The sequence below is a fragment of the Bubalus kerabau genome, chromosome 2 (assembly GCF_029407905.1).
Source record: "Bubalus kerabau isolate K-KA32 ecotype Philippines breed swamp buffalo chromosome 2, PCC_UOA_SB_1v2, whole genome shotgun sequence".
Lineage (NCBI taxonomy): Eukaryota > Metazoa > Chordata > Mammalia > Artiodactyla > Bovidae > Bubalus > Bubalus kerabau.
In genome coordinates, this window is record NC_073625.1 from 155,259,797 (window position 1) to 155,279,713 (window position 19,917).

The 19,917-nt window shown below is 35.4% G+C and overlaps 1 protein-coding gene across 2 annotated transcripts in view; it reads right to left on the reverse strand.

Moving 5' to 3' along the window:
* Positions 1-1,534: 1,534 nt before the first annotated feature.
* The window catches only part of RSRC1 (arginine and serine rich coiled-coil 1), a 434,626-nt gene continuing 416,243 nt past the window's right edge, over positions 1,535-19,917 (reverse strand). The window contains exons 8-10 of one of the 2 annotated variants that reach the window (XM_055569240.1): positions 9,965-10,071; positions 2,841-3,008; positions 1,535-2,191 (exon numbers count right to left, since the gene is read on the reverse strand). In XM_055569240.1, coding sequence (XP_055425215.1) covers positions 2,099-2,191; positions 2,841-3,008; positions 9,965-10,071 — 368 coding nt within the window. In that variant the 3' untranslated portion in view covers positions 1,535-2,098. The remainder of the gene's footprint in view (positions 2,192-2,840; positions 3,009-9,964; positions 10,072-19,917) is intronic. The other variant, XM_055569241.1, reaches the window with a different exon arrangement.

Sequence of the window (19,917 nt, forward strand, 5' to 3'; positions counted from 1 at the left end):
TTAAATTTGATTTCACTTATGTGGTAACACTGTAGTCTTCAACAGGAATTCGGGTAAACAAAGTTAATAATACATTAAAATAAATCACATTGGAAATCAGGAAGAAGGGGAACAGTCATTTGCCAAGGGCCTTCGAATTCCCTGGATCCACCGGGGCTGGACCCCGGCAGTCATTGAGTTCCTGCAGGGACTAAAGTTTAGTTAATTAAAAAAATAATGATTCTCTATCTCATGAAAAATTTAGTTTTAAAATATAAATCTGCTGCTGCTGCTAAGTCGCTTCAGTCGTGTCTGACTCTGTGCAACCCCATAGACGGCAGCCCACCAGGCTTCGCCATCCCTGGGATTCTCCAGGCAAGAACACTGGAGTGGGTTGCCATTTCCTTCTCCAGTGCATGAAAGTGAAAAGTGAAAGTGAAGTCGCTCAGTCATGTCCGACTCTAGTGACCCCATGGACTGCAGCCTACCAGGCTCCTCTGTCCATGGGATATTCCAGGTGAGAGTACTGGAGTGGGGTGCCATTGCCTTCTCCGAAAATATAAATCTACTGCAGTTCAAACCTCTGTATTTAGACTACTTGCCAAAGAGGAACTCTGATGTTAAGTATAATTAAAGTGGATCATAGTATTTTCACTATTTTATATATGAGGAATATCAGGCATTCTGAGAAAAAATGCCTAGTCCACCTTCTCTGGAGAATCATTAGTGGCCCAAATGACAAACTGTATTCTTGCCCAGACCACTAAAAAATACTTCCCCAAAGGGTGATAGTTCTGTTACTATTTGTTATGTAATAATGAAATATAAAATTATTCAGTAACTGTGGTCCCTTTTTAAAGTCACTAAAAATTTGTATATGTTAAAAATCACACAAACCTGAGCTCATACTGGGCACTTTACTTATAACTAAGGAAAAATATCCACTAGTGTATATTGAGAAAATGGAAACATGTTTGCATGGAAAGCAAGTATTTTGTCATTAGTCTGTTTCCAACCCTTTTGCAATTGATTTTAAGTTATTTAGAGTTTTCATTTTTAACAGGGATTACAATTTTAGCAGTTTCAGAAATATAAAAAGATGGCATCAAAATGTCCTATATATTGGTAATCTGAGCCCAAGAACTTTTCATGCTTAGCTTCTGTTCTTAGCTTCACAGATACAAAATTGAGCAGAATAGAAAAGGGAAATATTCATGTCAGCTGTTGAAAACTAGTTTGTAAGATAGGCCTAAAAGCCTTTATCTCTGGCATGTTCAGTATGGAATGCATACCTGATTTTCATTCAGCCACCAGAGAAAGGCATTCTACAATGACAGATAGCCTTATCAAAATTACAATTAGCTGGATTCTTCTGCAGTATACAGCAGTTGGTTAAGTAAGGCTGAAGTGAGAGCTCTTACCAGTTTTGTCAGAAATGGTTCTCCATCATGAATATTTGGTCAACTGGTTAGGTCTAGTGTGAATGTGTAATTTTCGAAAGAAGGAGCTGCGAACTGCTAACATGTACCAAAGAAGCACCTATTAAAAGCTGATCTCAAAGCAAACAAACAATCAATTTATTTAATTTTCAAGTAGCTTTTTCACTAAATGTATTATTCCTCTAAGATTAGCACGGCTCATTCTGCTTAGATTGTTTACAGTGCTTGTTATTGTGCTTAAAATTTTGCAGTAAGGTGAAATAAAACATTCCAGATGGTTTTAAAATACATGGAAGATGAAATCTCACACTTATACAGCATATAGTTTGATTCTTTTATATTCACGACTAATCAAAATTGTGTCTTAAAACAGCAACTTGATATTTTTCAAACTGTACTCAGAGACACTACTGTATACCATTTATTTTAATACTAATACTTCTAGGATTAGCTTTATTAACAGTATGACATTTTCATGCATTCTTAAACTTTATACTAGTTTCAATACTCACAATGTTTAAGTTCAAATCAACTAGTAGAGCCTACATGAGAAAAGAATGAAATGAGATTACCCTTTTTATATAATCAGCTAAATTATTTTTAAGAGTAAAAAGTTAATACTAGGATTTAAAAACCTAAATTTCCAATGTTACTGTTAATTCAACCACATGAATATTATTTTAGGCCACAGGACTGCCCATTAGCCTTTCTTGTCGGAGAGCGATTAATCTCTTGAACCATTTTTCCTCAGCATCAGCTTTCTCAATAAATAACTGAAATGAAAAAAAAAAAAAAAAAGAAGAAAAATATCATTGTTTGCCAGATAACTTGGATTTGATCTTACAAATCATCTTTATAGAATACATCCTTTAGCACAACATTTAGATGCTACTTAACTCTTGATGACTTCTTAACTGAAGATCATCTATTTGGAATAACCCTTGGAAAGTTTGAAAGGACTAATATAAAAACTATTAGCAATTTTACATTTCATTTTGTAAAGTTTATTTCCTACAAACTTTCTGAGAGACAGAGTGGTATGACCCTAATTCACAGAAGACAGCACAATATGACATTAATGACATGCCCACAGCCAATAAGCCAATAAGTCAATAAGCAGAGCCAGAATTAGATCTTTTAGTGCCAGATGAAAAAAATGAAACAAAACTCTCTTTTGTCTATTTTTCTTAACCACATAAAGAATCTTCTAGAAATCAGGTAACATAGGGTGGCCCAAACCAGATTCAAATACTGGTAACAGCTCTAAGGGCTGGGGGTGAGCTGTCTTATGTTTGGCAAATATGAACATATGAATCCATTTTCTTCAATGGTCTTCTTGTCACCAGCCCAAAAGAACAGCAGTCTGAATTGACTTCAGTGAACTAGACTTAAACTGACATTCTTAAAGCTTAAGGGTCTTACATTTGGATGAGCCAGAGAATTGTCATCTTGGTACTTGATAGCAGTAGGGATGCTACTTGGGTCTATTTCCTTTTCATTACTCGGTGGATCAGCCACCACTGATGCAGGTCCTGATGTGGCTGCTGCATGCTTCACTTCACTAGCTTCTACTGACTGAAACATAAAACACTTTAGATTTTGAATAATAATTGCTCAACTGGCCTCCTTTGAGATGATACTAACTGCAACATGGCCCTAGGATACTGAATAACAGACTATTCCTCAAACAAGCAAACAAATACAAAGAAACTGTGAAAATATTATTCTTACAATCAACATATTTTTCTTAAGAAATTTGTACTTATGAGTCTATACTCTTGAAAAAGTATATACATTACACAGATGTAAATTCTATTAATCAAAACAAGTAGGCAACAAATCTCCACCGAGCTGGTCTCTTTAGGTATAAAAAGCAAATCCAAAGATTTTTATTACTATTTCTTAAATAAGTGCCTTCAGTTCAGTTCAGTTCAGTTCAGTCACTCAGCCGTGCACGACTCTTTGCGACCCCATGAATTGCAGCACGCCAGGCCTCCCTGTCCATCATCAACTCCCAAAGTTCACTCAAACTCATGTCCATCGAGTCGGTGATGCTATCCAGCCATCTCATCCTCTGTTGTCCCCTTCTCCTCCTGCCCCCAATCCCTCCCAGCATCAGAGTCTTTTAACTGCCTTACTGAAATATAATTCCATATCACAATTCATATTGCTTTTATTACATCAGCAGAGTTCTGAAACTATCACTCCAAACAACTTTAGAACATTTGTATAACCCTCCTAAAAAAACACATACCCATTAGCAGTCACTGCTCCCCATTTCTCCCCAACTCTGACACCCCTAGGCAACCACTTATTTACTTTCTGTCTTTATGGATTTGTCTATTCTGCACATTTTATATAAAAGGAATCATACAATATGTGTTTTTGTGTGTGTGTGTGACTGGCTTCTTTCATTTAACATGTATATCAGTATTTCATTCCTGTTTGTGGTTGAATCCTATTCCACTGTATAAAATATTATAGGCCAGGTACTGTGCTTGGTACCAGGGACAAAGACTAATAAATCATCATGCCTGCTTGGAAAGAACCAAGAGTGTAGTGCTGCTCAGGTTAATTTCAACATCTCCTTCCCTGAGCTAGGAGGTCAGGGAAGTGCCTAATTAACAGCAAGGCTGCAGGGATAATATGAAATGAATGATGAGATAAACTAGATGAGAAGTTGGAATTAAAAGTTAAAATTTAAAAACTCTAGATAATTGACTAGCCTTTTTTTTTCTACACCCATTGTTCTAAACCTATAGCTTTTCAATTTCCATGTTTTGTTGACTTTCCTACTTCTGAACATCCACTTCTCTGAATGAAGTGTAAAACAGATGTCACTGGGGAAAACATCTAGAAAATGAAATATGCATGAATTAGTTATTAGAGTGATTTATCTCAGAGTTGGAGATTCGTCTATTTAACCAGTACTTACTAAGCACTACTAATTGCTTAGCACTGGGTACACCAGGGAGAATAGAAGACATGTTCCATGTCCAAACTGAAGATGACATTTTGCTGAAGGGGTGACAGATCTCTAACAAAAAATACCAATATATATATATAAAGAAAATTGCAACAAGTTACAACAGAGATGTTTAAAGAAATATTTGGTAAATTTGATTTGGAAGTTTTTTTCTTTTATTTTGCAGCCAATATATTTTTCCCCAGACCTCTAACATTACTACATCTCCAAAATAATGGTCACAGAAGACTCATAGCCCTAAGTGATATGACACTGACTTTTTATAAAACTGAAGGCATGTAACAGTAAAACCCCATATTCCGCAGAGAGGGAAGTGGGGAAGTATCCTAGCCCAGTGAGGTCCAAGACACAATTTTTTAAAATTATGTGTTGCCATACAGGGAATGAAAGAGTATGTGTACATGCATGCCTAATCATTTCAGTCATGTCTGACTGTGCGATCCCACGGGCTGTAGCCCGCCAGGCTCCCCTGTCCATGGAATTCTCCAAGCAAAAATACTGAAGTGGGCATACTGTTCTGCGTAACTAGGCCAGGCTATGAAGGGCTCAGCTAGGAGACTGCTGTCCATATAGAACAACCTTGAAAAATTGTGAAGTGTTGTTATTCTAGTTGCCAAAGATGCAGACTGCACATATTCAGGTGGCAGAGATAACATTCTATTATAAAAATCAGGTAATCTGATTTTGTTTTTACCTACACAGTATGCTTATATACATAAGGTATAAAAAGAAAACATAAAGTTCTCAATGGTTAGGATCAGAACATAAAAGTTATTATTTAATAATGGCTAATTTAAAAATGCATGAGGAAAATGATTAATTGCTTCTTTAAGTGAGGAAAGCTGTTTTAGAGAAAATTTGACTTTAAAAAACCCTCAATATGGCCAGCCCACGACCAAACATCTGGCTTCAAGTAGCACTGCCACCTGGTGGTTCAGTTTGGAACAATTTGTTTTAAAATGCACTTTGTAAGTAAAAGAACAAATGACCATGCTGCTTAGTTAGGTACCCTTTTTGAACACTGGTGGATATCAGCCAAATACGTTAGGACTGAATAACTGATAATAAGTTTATCTGGGAGAGCAGTCTGAAAACAAGTCGCATCTTGGTTCCTCAAGTTGATGATATATCGGGAACTATCTGATTGTCTATCTACTCACATTGGAGAAATAGGATGGTAGAGAGTTAAAACTAGTTAAATCAATGTGTTGCAGGAGACACACCATCTAGCATGTCACTGGTGATAGCCACGTTTCTGGTAATATCTCCCTAGTTAAATTAGTGGAATTTATACAGCTGAAGACTCTACCATTATCATTAGGTTATACAAAAGCCTTCTTTAGAGATACAAATTTTATACCAACGTGTGTAGAATTGTCCAGGAGAAAAGGATGTTGAAATTTGGGTCATAATTTAATTTTCAAGAAAAGGATAGCCCATAAGATCTCCCCATGACCTGGATGAAATGGTCCTCTAGATAATTTACCTCCCTTTGCTAAGTCATCTCCTGATAAATAATTCATCTTCTTGGATATCCTGAATCTTTACCTCATATTGCAGACACAGACATTTTAGCAAATGGAAGGGATATCACTTTCTAAACTAATAAATTGGCCCACTGTTTTATATTACAGTCCAGTGCGAATTTATGCTTTGCTGGCCCATCACTGCTCTTCTGATGATTTTGATATGCGATGACTAATACAAGTCCAGGGTTGGATAGCTAATATTTTATTAGCCTTACTGTACATTTACCAAGGTAAATGCCATCTTCTGAGGCTTTTTAGCATATTCCCCTGTTAGGGTCACTTCAAGGCATGCTTTCTTTATAACTTAACAGGGAATATGCATTGAGTTACAATTATGAGAGACATTTAATCAGTAGGAAAAAAGTGGGTTCTGGTGTTGGACAAATTTGGTTTGGATGCTGCTTTCAATCATTTATTAGATTTAACCATGCATTATAAAATTTGCTGAATCTCAGTTATAAATGTTACTAGGATACTAGTTAAATTATAAAAGTTAAATGTCTAGTATAATGGTAGGCATTATAATGGTAATTATTATTTTAGTTGTTATTTAAATATATATGAAAAAGTGGGGTTGGGATACAACATTGTTTTATACCATTTGCTTACTGCTTTAACATTTCCAAATGGCTGTGTCGAAACAAACAGGTTTCAAGCTGATGTCTATACACGAAACCAGTAAGTTACTGTGTAAAGTAATTTTAAAACTCTTTGCTTGGTAATACAGTACATCACCAAGCCTCAAGTAAGGAGAATTTTAGGTCTAGAGAACATAAAAAAATTACATAAAACAATCTCTGGCAGAACTAAAATGGAAATTTTTGTGTCTAAAATAGCTCTGAAGGAAGTCGCACACACATCCAGCACTTGGTCTTCAGTGAGAGAAGGCGGATTAGTAGCAGGAAGACGAGGCGTGGCAACAGCTTTCTTTTCTTGAATATTTATATATGTCAGGCATGTGGTTAACTGTTTTATGTAAATATCTTGTTCATCCTCATAAAAACCTCTGCTACAGGTATTATCCCCATTTTAAGAGAAGAGAGTCAAGGTGTAATGAAACTATTACATAGTTGAAGGATATAGTCAGTAAATGGCAGAATCAGAATGTGGCTCCACGTCTGACCCTCCATCTAATGCTTTTGACCACTGCTTCCTAATTGCTAAATGCAAGATTTATTGTAATCTGGTTTGCATTTTAGAGGAAATAAATAAAATTATTGGTAAAATATTTAAACTAAACATATTTCTAAGTGGCTCAACTCTCAGTGCTGGATTAATATTTTGAGGCTGCTTCTGCTTCTCTGTCATTCTTATCCAGCCAAGAGCTAGCCTGTTCCAATTTTCTGTCTTTCTATGAATTATTGTTAAGGGGAAATTCTTTTTAAAAGATAGTTGAGACAGAAGGTGGGTTTCCCTTACACAGATTTCTTAAGGTTGCTTACAAAATGAAGAGACCCCCTAGGGGTTCCATCCTTGTCCTCTTAATCCTTAACTGTGGCATCTGAATTGGAAGTGTAAGAAAAGCCATATTGAAACTGAGTAAATCCCAACTCAGCACTAAAAACTAAAGCAAATAAAAGCTGATTATTAAAATAATTAATAATGGTGGTCCCTCTGATGAGAGAGGTAGGTGAAATTCCTTTATATTGCTTTCATAGGAAGCCCATTTAACTACACAAAGGGTTTGTTATAAATTTGGGAAGAACAGTTTTTCTCTTGGATTTAATCAGTTATCTTAAGATTAATAACCATAGGAAATAATATTTTAAAACTTTTCTTGGGAATATAACAAGGTAGAAAATTTACTAATCCTGAAATTAAAATATATAGATATTATTACATTTATACATTTCAGAAGTCTTTTAAGAAATTCTGAAGAATTTCTGTGTTTATCAGCAAGGTCTCTGATTTGTGAGCAAGGAGACTCAGGGAAACTAAGAGGCATATCAGAAAAACATAAATGAAGTAAAGTTTATACTTAAGATGGATTGAATACCTACAGTAGAACTTTTCAAGTTTTGTATGCACTATACATACTTGGTGTGTAGAACATACTTAAATATCAAATAATTTAGATGCTAGTCTATAATTTAAAAATAAACATTTAATGGATTAAGAAACATGTTAGATATTTGATAATCATTATATTTAATTCTCAATTACTCTAAAAAGTAGATATTATTAGCTTAATGTTATGAATTTGGAAACAGAGGCTTAGAAAGAGGATGAGGTTTGCTCTAGATCATAAATTATGGTAGGAAGTGTAAAAGTTAAGTTCAAAGGCAGATCTTGAGTCCAAAGTTCATGCTCTTTCCACTATATTAAACAGGGTTTGGATCAATTTCCTCAATCACTGTCAATTTTACTAGTTACTGGAAGAACTGCTATTATCTTGGAAGAGAGGAACAGAACTGCAAATAAATTTATTATATTAATAATTAATACCAAATGGGAAAAAGTTATTTAGAAGAAGACTCAGTGTATTAACCCTAGAGGAATAAATAGTTCCACAGAAAGAAAATGCTAGTTTATCTTAAGTGTGTCTGGTGAGAACTGGGAAGTCAAGGTAAACTCTAGAAAACAAATACTGTTGAAGTCAACTTCAAAATAAATTACAATTCTACTAGGAGAAGTGAATGACCCCATAACATGTACAAGTAAGATATTAAATAAAATGGGCAGCTATATTTATGAATGTGCATTTCACAGCTCCTTTTTCTTCAGAGATTGTGGCGGCAAACTACAAAATGTTCAAACGAAATCAGTGAAATAACAGGGCAGGGGCATGGACTAACCAAGGTTGGCTAGTGCATCCTGGCGTCTTGCACATGCTCAATTCATGTCTCCAGAATGAATCATTTTAAAATATATATGGCAACTGAAAAGCCATCCATCTCACTAACAATAAAATAAAATGCTAACAGAACAACAAAAGGTCAATTTTTACCTATTAGGTCAGTAAGCATGAAAAAGTCTGACTTAAAAAGTTAGGAGTTAACCAGGGTGTGAGAGGCACACTTCTCCCTGTACTTCGGGGTGGAATTTGAACTGATACAGTATTTTGGGAGAATGACTTTGGAAACAGGTATGAAAATCAACAATATTAACCTTTAACAAATAATTCCATCTTGAAAAATTTATCCTCTGGTGATAATAATGGATATTCACAAACATATATATAATACCTCCAAACTTACAACTGTTTAAATATCTACTTATCAGAGGAAACAAAATGAATGAATTATGATATTGGGTTGGCCAAAAAGTTCATTTGGGTTTTCCCGTACCGTACCATCTTACAAAAGAATCTGAATGAACTTTTTGGCCAATCCAATACATTCATCAGGAGAATGTCATACACACAGTCATTAATATATCTACAGATGCAGAATATTTTTGAATAAGTAATAACTATAGCACATCTTCATTATATGTGTGATATTAAAGAATACATGTATTTCACAGTAGACAGCCTTTTCTTCCTAAAAGAACACAAATTCCAAAAAATAACCCTGATAATGATTGAAAGAATAAATCAAATACTCAACAGAAATAAAATGCCAACGAAAGCTCCTTTTATTAGAGTTGAGTAAGTGATACCCATATATAGACAAAGAGTGTAGATAGATATATGTTACTATTTGGGCAATAATTTTATTGTTAAAGTTCTTTTCTAATTTTTCTCTAGCAATGTCAATTCAAAAAGCAGATGTATCCATTTGAAAAGAAAATGGTGTATGTTCACAAAATGCACATTACTGCTATAGAACTGTCATGTTGACATTTTACTTTGTCTTCTTGGTGAATTTTAAAATAAAAATACCATCAGAAACATTTTTACAGGTTTTTTTTTTTAACAATTTAAACAAACTGATTCTCACTGATTCATTTTTTTCTCTCAATAACACACTGACACTCTCTTGCCCTACTTCATCTACTAGAAGAACTTATATTTAAGTAAAATCCATTAATAAAGCTTCTCTTTAGTTGGAATGTAAAGGCTTATTCATAATGCCTGGATGAAAACTTACCTTTTTGATTTCTTTACTTGATCTGAATGTTTGCTGAACAAAAGAATCACTTTCAATGGCTTCAATTTCTTTGACTCTTTTTACTTGTTCTACCAGGGTGGTTTGGTCTAAAAGAGAGCATATAATGTCCATGTATTTTGATGTGGAAGCTTGTTAACAGCACTATACCTAAACAATGTTCCTTCTATGAAGTAATATTATGACTTACAAAATTTAACTGGATTAAAAAAAAAGACATTATGGTTAAGTTATAACAGAAACATTTTACCCCTAGAGATCCACAAATAGAACATTCCTTCTCCAAGGGATCTTCCTGACACAGGGATCGAACCCGGGTCTCATGCACTGCAGGCAGATTCTTTACTAACTGAGCTACCAGGGAAGCCTCTGGTATAACGATATATAATTATATTTATACTAATTATGTTAATTTTAACTAATTATATATTAATTTTCTTCTTATTATTTAATCTATCAATGGGTTTCCCTTCCATGGGGTCGTAAAGTCAGACATGACTGAGTGACTGAACAACAAGAACATGGCATTGCTGCTGCTAAGTCCCTTCAGTGGTGTCTGACTGTGCGACCCCACAGACGGCAGTCCACCAGGCTCCTCTGTCCCTGGGATTCTCCAGGCAAGAATATTGGAGTTGGTTGCCGTTTCCTTTTCCAACGCATGCATGCATGCTAAGTCACTTCAGTCATGTCCGACTCTATGCTACCTTATGGACAGCAGCCCACCAGGCTCCTCTGTCCACAGGATTCTCTAGGCAAGAATACTGGAGTGGGTTGCCATTTCCTTCTCCAGTGGCATTATGGTGGGATTTAATTTTAAATACTTCAGGTCCACTCCCCCCAAAAATTGAAGTAGGCATTGATATATTGGTGGTTTAGTTGCTACATCATGTCCAACTCTTGTGACCCCATGAACTGTAGCCTGCCAGGCTCCTCCAGCATGCCAGACTTCCCTGTCCTTCACTATTTCCTGGAGTTTGCTGATGCTCATGTTCATTGAGTTGGTGATTCCATTGAACCATCTCATCCTCTGAACCCTACTTCTCCTCTTACCCTCAATCTTTCCCAACAGCAGGGTCTTTTCCAGTGAGTCAGTTCTTGCCATGTTACCCCTAAATATTTTAGTAGGCATCTCAGATAAGGGCTTAAGGAAAAAAAACCAGCAACATAACTACAATACTATCTTTAAGTCCAAGATTATTAGGAACAATTCCTTAATATTGTTCTGTATAGTCCATGTTTAATTTTTACTGATTGCCCAAGAAAAGTGTTTTTTTTTTTTTTAACAGTTGGTTCATCTGAAACAGGATCTAAACAAAGTCCACATATTATACTTAGTCAACAAGTATCTTAAATTCCTTTTAATCACAAACAGTCCACCAACCCTTCCTTTCATTGTCATTTATTTATTGGAGAAAATGGATCATTTAGCCTCTAAAATTTTCTATATTCTGGATTTTGCTGATTTTATTATCATGGTGTTATTTAACATGTTCTTCTATCCTTCATATTTTCTGTAAACCAGCAGTTAGATCTAGCCAGGCTTAAGTATGAGCTTCAGTTTCTTTTGGTCAAGCATACATCACAGGTAGTGCTGTGTAATACCAAATACATCAGATTAGGATGTGCTTCTTCCACTTTTAATGATGTTAAGCTTGATCAGTGTGTTCAAGATGATGTCAGTCCTACCCTATTATTAAGTTCTCCACTAAACTTTCACTTAATGGTTTTAGCAGACATTAATGATTGCTGCTTAAATCCATTATTTTATTAGGCACTGCAAAATGGTGATTTTTTTTTTCTAATTCTATTATTTGTACCATATTTATTAACTCTGGTCTAAAGAATTTCCCTCATTGACTATTTTATGACTGAAATATAGTCTGTACAGGAAAAAGCAGAGTGTTTAATTCTTTCTCTTTATTGATCAATTCTGGTCCAAAGGTGACCATTATGAGCTCATGAATAATTATATATTTAATGCATTTCAGTCCGTGGGCGTCATCTTCGCATTTTGATTCTACCTTTGCCACGTGGTAGCCTCTTGGATATGAACACTGGGAGAGTGGGAGCACTCTTCTGATATGACCTCTTTTGTTAAGACTGGTAAGAGGTCCCACGAAGACTGGTAAGATAATCACGATGGTATGATCACCCAAATAGAGCCAGAAATCCTGGAGCGTGAAGTCAAGTGGGCTTTGGGAAGGATCACTACAAGCAAAGCTAGTGGAGGTGATGGAATTCCAGTTGAGCTATTTCAAATCCTAAAAGATGATGCTGTGAAAAGTGTTGCACTCAACATGCCAGCAAATTTGGAAAACTCCGCAGTGGCCACAGGACTGAAAAGGTCAGTTTTCATTCCAATTCCAAAGAAAGGCAATGCAAAGAATGTTCAAACTACTGCACAACTGCACTCATCTCACATGCTAGTAAAGTAATGCTCAAAATTCTCCAAGGTAGGCTTCAACAGTATGTGAACCGTGAACTTTCAGATGTTCAAGCTGGTTTTAGAAAAGGCAGAGGAACCAGAGATCAAATTGCCAACATCCTCTGGATCATGGAAAAAGCAAGAAAGTTCCAGAAAAACATCTATTTCTGCTTTATTTCTGCGCTATTTCTACTTTCTATGTCAAAGCCTTTGACTGTGTGGATCACAATAAACTGTGGAAAATTCTGAAAGAGATGGGAATACCAGACCACCTGACCTGCCTCTTGAAAAATCTGTATGCAAGTCAGGAAGCAACAGTTAGAACTGGGCATGGAACAACAGATTGGCTCCCAATTGGGAAAGGAGTACGTCAAGGCTGTATATTGTCACCTTGCTTACTTAACTTATATGCAAAGTACATCATGAGAAGTGCTAGGCTAGAGGAAGCACAAGCTGGAATCAAGATTCCCAGGAGAAATATCAATAACCTCAGATATGCAGATGACACCACCCTTATGGGAGAAAATGAAGAAGAACTAGAATCTTTTGATGAAAGTGAAAGAGGAGAGTGAAAAAGTTGGCTTAAGGTTCAACATTCAGAAAACTAAGATCATGGCATCCTGTCCCATCACTTCATGGCAAATAGATGGGGAAACAGTGGAAACAGTGACAGACTTTATTTTTTGAGGCTCCAAAATCACTGCAGATGGTGACCCCAGCCATGAAATTAAAAGACGCTTGCTCCTTGGAAGAAAAGTTATGACCAACCTAGACAGCATATTAAAAAGCAGAGACATTACTTTGCCAACAAAGGTCCATCTAGTCAAGGCTATGGTTTTTCCAGTAGTCATGTATGGATGTGAGAGTTGGATATAAAGAAAGCTGAGTGCTGAAGAATTGATGCTTTTGAACTGTGGTGTTGGAGAAGACTCTTGAGAGTCCCTCAGACTGCAAGAAGATCAAACCAGTCCATCTTAAAGGAAATTAGTCCTGAATATTCATTGGAAGGACTGATGCTGAAGCTGAAACTCCAATATTTTGGCCACCTGATGTGAAGAACTGACTCATTTGAAAAGACCCTGATGCTGGGAAAGATTGAAGGTGGAAGGAGAAGGGCACGACAGAGAAGGAGATGGTTGGATGGCATCACCGACTCAATGGACATGAGTTTGAGTAAATTCTGAGAGTTGGTGATGGACAGGGAGGTCTGGCATGCTGCAGTCAATGGGGTCATAAAGAGTTGGACATGTCTGAGCGACTGAACTGAAGAGGTCCCAGGTTCATCCTGTACAGTTCCTGTCTTAGACTTGCAATCAGCCATTTCCCCAAGAGGCTTGGATTCCCTTTAGTGGGAAATGACATTTATTTAAAGACAATAACCTGAGCAGTAGGGGTTCCCATTGTTTTTGGATTGTCATTGCTTCTCATATTTTTCAGTGGGTGGGATAGGAAATACGTATTTTTAGGAGAGAAAAAACAAATGTAAGTTTATGCTGATATTACCAGCTGAATTCAAGATTATAATACTTTTTTGAGTCTTTTATATTTGTATATCATTCCTTTTATTCTAAGAATATTGCTGCTGCTGCTAAGTTGCTTCAGTCGTGTCCGACTCTGTGCAACCCCAGAGACGGCAGCCCACCAGGCTCCCCCGTCCCTGGGATTCTCCAGGCAAGAACACCGGAGTGGGTTGCCATTTCCTTCTCCAAAGCATGAAAGTGAAAAGTGAAAGTGAAGTCGCTCAGTTGTGTCCGACTCTTAGTGACCCCATGAACTGCAGCCTACCAGGCTCCTCCATCCATGGGATTTTCCAGGCAAGAGTACTGGAGTGGGATGCCAGTGCCTTCTCCACTAAGAATATTACTTAGGCTTTAAAGATATGATCAAAAGGACTTACTTGTTCTTTCTGAGTTGCCTTTGTATTAGTTTCAAAATAATAAGATAAACACTACTATTAAGATGAATTACGCAATTTAAAATTGATGGTTCTTTTTGATTTTAGGATTTGTTCCACTGATGAACTGTCAAAACACTACAAAGTCACTTGGAGAAATAATTCTCCATGTGATTATGCTACCAACTTGATATATAACAGTTAGGTTCATTTGTTTCAGCTTTTTAAAAAGTTTTTAAATCTTTTGCTCTGTTGTTTTCATAATTAATATTTTGGTTTTTGATTGTATAAAACATTCTTGTAAAGTCAAAATTAAAACATCATTCAGAAAAGTCTAGGTTTCCTTTCTTACCCCCTTCCCCTAGTTCTTCCCCTAATCCACAGGCAGTCATTTTTTATTAGGTTTTGATTTTTATCCTTCCATTGCTTATTTTTGAAAATATGAGCATACATATTCTCTTCTTTCTTACACACAATTAGCATGCTATACATTTCTATGTATATTACTTCTCTAACTTGGCACTATGTCTTTTAGCATAGAGACTTCCTCATTCTGTTACAGATATACAGTAACCTACTATATGGTTGCATAATAGTTTTTTTCCTACCAATACCTATTGATGGTCATTTGAGTTGTTCCCAGTTGTTTGCCTTTATAATTAGTGCTTTAATAAACAGCCACAGTCATGTGTCATTTCATATTTTTGTATTTTTTTCACATGCCAGATGGGCAGGAAAAAATGCAACTTTATGGATCACACACTCATGGTTAGTCTAAGTTGAAATGAATACACAGCTGAATTAAGAGCTACTGAACACTCAGCCAAGGTATCTAAAAATGCTGGGATTTTAGCCTTTATGAATAACTGAATTTACTTAAAAAGCAATTGTAACAACTGGTTTAAGAAGATAGAGCTACCTGCATCAAAGCAACTTCTACATACTAAGCTGCAAAAGTAATTCTGGTTTAATATGCTAAAAAATAAAAATTAACATTTTATGAAAAATCTTTGGTTCAATTTTTGGCCAATCACAAATTATAAGTATATAGTCTTATGCAAGTTCCAGTTTATTTAAGAGAAAGACAATGCTTCTGAAGATGTGTCCCTGACAGCTCTAACCAGTCTTTTCTCATGTGAGAAATCCTGCATGGAATGCGTGGAAATAATAGCTTCAGAGACAACACTTCCATCTTTGGAAGAATATATTTTCCAACATAAAAGCAAACACTGTCAGAGTGTCATGGAAGAGCAAATAGTTCCACATGCTTTAGAATAAAACCTCCTGTGGACTTTAATTATGCAATGTACAAATTGAGCATGCGAAACAAGAGAAGATTCTTTGCCCAGCTAACTTATTAATATTAACACATCCTGTACCAGAGAATAGTATTTTACTATTTACATGTATATAGCACAGAAAAATCATAAAAGATACCATTCCAGGTGATTCAACTTTAATTTTTCAATATGAAAACACATTTGTTTGCGTAGGTCTTAATTACTCTCACAATTATTTCATAATCATTAGTTCCCAACCAAAAACACTATCTCTGACTTCAGGATGATGTCTTCTAAGTATCAACTGTTTGACCCTTCGGATTTTTTTCTCTAACATATTCTCTCATTTGGATTTACAAAGCACATCATTAGTATTAGATGTCAGAGGTGAGCTCACAAACAGTACTTGATGTAAAGCTTCCAGTGTTTGTAGCTTTAAATATGGGCATACAACCAGCTCCTAACACAAATAAAAGTGCTATCATAGAAGCTAGCCAAAGAGCCAGTATGTTTAACAAAATAGCACTGGAGAAATTATAAAGGATGGAAAGAAGATTAGAAGAAAAACAGAACATTATCTTTGTGTTTCTTTAAAGATGAGGGCTGACAAAGTGACGGGACAGATAGGGAAAGCCTGTCTGCCTGACTTACAATATGAAAACAAACCAACATGGGTTTCACCTTTCAACGCGGGGGGCCATTTCACTAGTGATATTTAAAGAGTGTGATATTTAAATTAAAGAGTAAGAGAGTGATATATAAATTACAATTTGAAAGATTCATAGGATATTTACATTTCCAGCCTTATAAATAGCTCAGCTCCATGCTGTCTGAAAACAGGCATAAAACATGTTTTAAATTGCTTCATACTCAAAATTCTAAGATCAATGCCCACAAATGTATGTCTTAGGTATAACCCAGTCATTTTGGGAAGCAGAATAAAACACATAATATATAGTAAATTGTTTTAAATTCAGGCTCTTAAGTTTTACATGCCAATTTGTCATTTAAAATTTCTATACCAATTTTAAGACTAGGAAAAATGTGGATTAAAACTGATTATTGTTTATATGCTTGGCATGAGTGCCTAGCATACAAAGTATCCTGCATTTACTAGCCATAAGGTAAAAATGAAGACAAGTGACAATGTTACTGGGAGAATAAAAATTATAGGATGTTTTAAAATATTAACATGATAAACATGAAGTAAACCTTTATATTTGCACTTGATGTTTTTGATAAATACATTATTGGTAAACAAGATGACTTTCATAGGTTGCTTTCAAGAAGTCTGTAGAATATTTCATATTTCATAGTAAAAGAAAAAATAATAGAGTCAAAGTTAAGTCACTAGAGACTAAAAAAGTCCAGTATTAACTCATTTGCTGAATGGAATATTATTTTGTTCCTCTTAAGACGACAATTAAAATCAAATATTTTGTTACCACTGATCTTATAAAAATTAGGCTCACTTGCTACTTAAAGTTGTATTTAACAATTTCACATGACACACAATTTTCTTTGAAAATATTATCAAATGGTACACAAATTTAAGATTGGTAAATAATGATGACAAGGTCCGATATAAATTTTTATTTGAAAAGACAAAATGTAAATCTGTAAACTGTTTGCAGATTACAAACAAGCCCATCTCTAAACTGGCAGCAATGCCAGGCTGAAAACAGCAGATGGCACTATTTCCCAAGATGTAATCATGTGCTAGGGGACAGCATGAGTTTCATGAAAGGTATCTTGACTCCTTTTGACTATTAATAATTTATGAATTTCCCCAAAGTTAAAATGCATTTTATTTTATAAAGAGTTTGGGCTGGTTGGCTTCATAGTTACTGAGTTAGTTATGCTGCTTTTCTCTCCCAAAGGGGAAAAAAATTATATACTAATATACTGCTACAAATACATAAATAGTACAAGAGAATATCTTATTTTCATTTTAAATGGACTAAAATTTAAGTCAAGAAATATCTGAAAAATCCCTTTTATGGTACAATACAGACACTGAAAACAAAACCAAGTCCTTGAAATGTAAAGCATTTTCAAGTGTTTTAATAGAAGGAAAAAAAGCAAACAGTAACAAACTGGTTCTTCAATAAATAAGCAAATAAAGATGGCTAGTCAATAAAATTCATAAACAAATAAAACATCCCGTAAAGCTTACTTGGAATTCTAAAGTTAAAGCAAATTCTCATGAACAAAAATTTTAATTAAACAGCCACTGGTTTCCCTCCAAAACAGTGTATTTTAAATAAGTTTCTTTCACAAAGCATACAAAATATATATTAGAAATCCATCCAACACTAACACTAACTGATATCCATAAATAACGTGAAAGATGAGAAAACTTCTTAAGTAGAATGTGGCTTGTCTACCAGTCTTCTGGAAGCTTATGGTACAGTACCAAGTTATATCCGCCAATGAGGCTCCTGGAGTATCTCTAGTAACAAAGCCCCTTGGACGGGGTCCAAGACAGACTTACAACAAATTGCTATCCATATCAAATTAAGTAACAGGAATATTTTTAATGTGACTGAACCAGTGAAGAATTTCTGATAAACATTTTAATAAGTGCAAGTGAACTGAGAATCAGACTAGGTTTTATGAAAAACAAAATCCTTACTGAAAATCTACACAAATTCCACCTCCTTTAGTTCTTCTCACCTAGAATGCTCTTAACTTTTTCTATCACTTTCCCTTGGCATCTGTGAGAAAAGGACATCTTTCATAATTCATTTGGCTCTCGGCCTATGTTACCTTGCACTGATATTAATCTCTTCATAAGCAAAAGTTTCATTTCCCCCAGCTATAGGGACATACCTTTTTGTGTCAGCTTCAGCAGTTAGCATGGTGTGCTCTATGATTTAGTAAGCAGTCAATAAATACTTGCTGAAACTTAAAAATTAAAAGGCATGCTTCCCAGGTGGTGCCAGTGGTGAAGAACCCACCTGCCAATGCAGGAGATGTAAGAGATGTGGGTTCAGTCCCTGGGTCGGGAAGATCCCCTGGAGGAGGAAATGGCAACCCGCTCCAGTATTCTTCCTGGAGAATCCCACTGACAGAGGAGGCTAGCGGGCCACAGGCCACAGGGTCACAAGAGTCGGACACGACTGAAGCGACTTAGCATGCACACAACGTGACTATTAAAAAAAAAATCATGGGGGAGCAATGTCAAATTATAAGAAATTTGTAACTTAAGAAATTAAATGTCTCTAAGTGGTTAGTTATAACGGCTCTGAGTCCAGACTATCTGGATTAAACCCTGTTTCTGCTACTTACTAGCTTTGTGACCTTTGGGCAAGTGGGCTGTGATGGTCTGTTTTCTCCTCTGTGACATAGGGAAAATAGCTGAAACATCATAGGATGGCTGAGACATCGCTTCTCTCCTTTCTTCCCTCTCTTTCTTTCTCCTTTCCTACTTCCAAATAGTTGAGCACATTCAGGCAAGTGTTTTGCATACCAGGGTTTAGAGACAAGAGTTTCTTCCCTCATGGAACTTATGTTTCAATGGGAGAGATGATTAATACACATGCAAATAGACAGTGTAATATCATGGAAAATAGAGGGCTACAAAAGGAGGCATAGGGTTCAGGAAGCAATAAAGCACTGAATAACTGAGAGCTAGTACTAGAGCACTGATTTAGTAATCTAGCTCAAGATAATGCCAGAAGACCAAGACGATATTTATGGTGTCTCTTCTACTAATAAAGCTATGTTGTATTTTACTGAAAGAATAAGCATTAAAATGCAGAATAAGAACAATACTAAGGACATTTATTATACTATTAAATGGTTAAGAAGGTGGGGAAAAGATGTATGTTTTTGGAACCTTTCTTACTCAAATAAATTTTTAAAGAATTATATATGTCACATTCTGAAAATCTTTATTAATGAATAAAAGAAACAAAACTTTTAGAAAACCTATCATTCTTTCATTTAAGCCTGAAGATAATCTGAGTAGTAAATTACTACTTGAGAGCTGTTATTTATTTATTGTGCAGTAACTGTTGCTACAAAAAACTAGAATGGTTTCTGAGAATTTGACTAAACAAAATATTAATAGACTACTGCCTTATGCTTGTCTCAAATGTAATAAACATGGGTAGTTAAATTCACTTTAATAAAAGTAATAATTCCAACAAAGCTAAAGCTACTGGATAGAAGAAAGGAATATAATTTGAAGTATACTGGATTAACAGGGCAGAATACAGACTCTGAAGTTGTTATTTGTTGTCCATTTTAATTTCAGAATTCTTATTGACTCTAATTAAAATTCTGTAGATGGAAGAGTTGTGTTTCTGAGGCACTTGCAGTGAATGCTGTC